General features: G+C 38.9%; 1 protein-coding gene across 1 annotated transcript; it reads left to right on the forward strand.

The window, feature by feature from the left end:
* Nucleotides 1-310: 310 nt before the first annotated feature.
* On the forward strand, nucleotides 311-1765 carry LOC114178462 (NAC domain-containing protein 83-like). The gene is made up of 3 exons (XM_028064384.1): nucleotides 311-608; nucleotides 927-1183; nucleotides 1401-1765. Exons 1-3 carry the CDS (start codon nucleotides 425-427, stop codon nucleotides 1572-1574), a joined length of 615 nt encoding a protein of 204 aa, XP_027920185.1. The 5' UTR covers nucleotides 311-424; the 3' UTR covers nucleotides 1575-1765.
* Nucleotides 1766-2018: the final 253 nt, after the last annotated feature.

Genomic DNA, 2018 nt, shown 5'->3' on the forward strand with positions numbered 1-2018 from the left:
GTAACGGGTCCATGGTCAATTGACTGAAAGCAAACAAAAACAAAGTTACCCATTCACTCACGTCACCTACGTCCAGTACTACAATAGTTGTAATTTGTACACAGTGCATCTTTCTTAAAAACAATTAATACTAAATCCAAACTAATTTAATTGCCTCTACTTTTATTTTAATACTTACCAAGTACATCATAAAAAAAATAAAAAACACATAAGAAAATGGTCCATTCCTTCCAAAGTCAAATAGAAGCCAAGATTTGTAACCATGTATGTGGTTTCACATGTTTTTCTCTCTCCACATCTTCTGTCTCTCTCTTAGTCAAACACATCCACCACACTGCATGTCTTCACATCTATAAATTGATTTCTCTCATCACTAGTTCCTTCATCTCTCCAAAGCCAAAAGGTCTTTGGTGTGGCCTCACTCATGGAAGTGTTTAACCCAGTTGAAGGCAAGACCTATAAGCTCCCTGTTGGGTACAGGTTCGACCCCACCGATCCAGTTCTCGCAGGCTACTACCTCACGAAGAGGCTCAGGGGACACCCTCTCCCCAATGGACTCATTCTAGACTATGATGTTCACCAGACTGAGCCTTGGGAGCTCCCAGGAGGTTCGTCTCAAACACACCAACACAAATCTCCCTTTCCATCTTTCCTTCTTTCTTTCGTTTATTTTCTGTTAATCTCAGATCTTTTGGCTTTCTGATGAACCTCAAATAAAAGTTTTCGTCTAAATTCAGGTTTTTTGTCACCAGTTTAGCGTTTTCCGTTAACTGGGTAACACGCGGTTGGGTTTTGATAATTTTTTTGTCAGTGGACAATGTGTCTGAAAAAGATCCGATTTTTCCGAGTGCCGGAGTGGTCTAAACAGCGGGATCAAAATGTTGTTTCTTCTTGTTGGTTTAAAAAATGTTCGTTATTTTCTGCAGGTGGGAAGTTCATGAATTGGCAGAAGTTTTTCTTCTACAATGTGAAGGGCCTAAACCCTGAGAAGAGAGATGCTGGGAAAGGGCAATGGGAAATGGTGGAGAAAGATGAAGAGGTTGAGTTTTATGACGAACAACTCGCACCACTCACTGCGAAGAAGAGTGTTCTGGTTTTCTGGAAATCCAAGGGTAACTCTCTTGCCAAAACAAAATGGGTGATGCATGAGTTTCGTCTTGCCCTAAAGTCAAATCCATCAAAGGTAAACAATACAACAGTATCCATCCATCCACCACCTTTCTTACAGCACTCAATTTCTTTCTCATTTTTTTTTTCTTTTTTATTTGGTTATTCATTTATTATTTTCTCTCTCTACATCCTTTTTTTCCTCATCTTTTTACCCCAAAATGAGGTGAACATTTATGACCACAAAAAAAAAAGTGATTTTCTTCTTATCTCTTTCTTCTCACCTAACGTAGATGTCAGCCATGGGTGTGTGCCGCATATTCGAGAGGAAAACTTCAAAGCGGGCAAAGAGAGCAAGAGTGAGTACTGAAGGGGTGAGCAATGCTGAAGAAGCTATGGAAGTCATTGATTTCACAGTGGAGTGTGGCACTGAGACTAGTCCTCCTCCTCCTCCTGGGACCCCCTAGTGAAACTGCATAGTGTAGTTAGATTTTAAGTTGCTCCAAAAATCTTTCCTAAGATTTCAATTGTGAAGCCCCATAGGCACCAAAACAGCTTTTATCCATCTTTCTGGTGTGCATGATCTTGTGTATATTGGAGTTTGTTTTGTGTACGGGCTCATAAATTTACTTAATAAGAAGCAACTGTTTATTATTCATTCTTATTTTATTTTGATTTCTGTCAAATTGAGAATACTTATCATGCTCCTCCACCCCGAATAACGTTGACTGTTGCTTAGGATTATCAAAAGGGAAATGATTTTTTTGAGACAAAAAACCGATCCAAAGAATGGTAACAATAATCCAAAGAATAGATACAAAAGGGGCATCCAAACAAAGTAGGAAACAGGTTCTCTATTATCTAATCACAACCTTTATGAAAAAACAATAAGCGATACCCTATGTATGGGT

The sequence above is a fragment of the Vigna unguiculata genome, chromosome 1 (genome assembly GCF_004118075.2).
Source record: "Vigna unguiculata cultivar IT97K-499-35 chromosome 1, ASM411807v1, whole genome shotgun sequence".
NCBI lineage: Eukaryota > Viridiplantae > Streptophyta > Magnoliopsida > Fabales > Fabaceae > Vigna > Vigna unguiculata.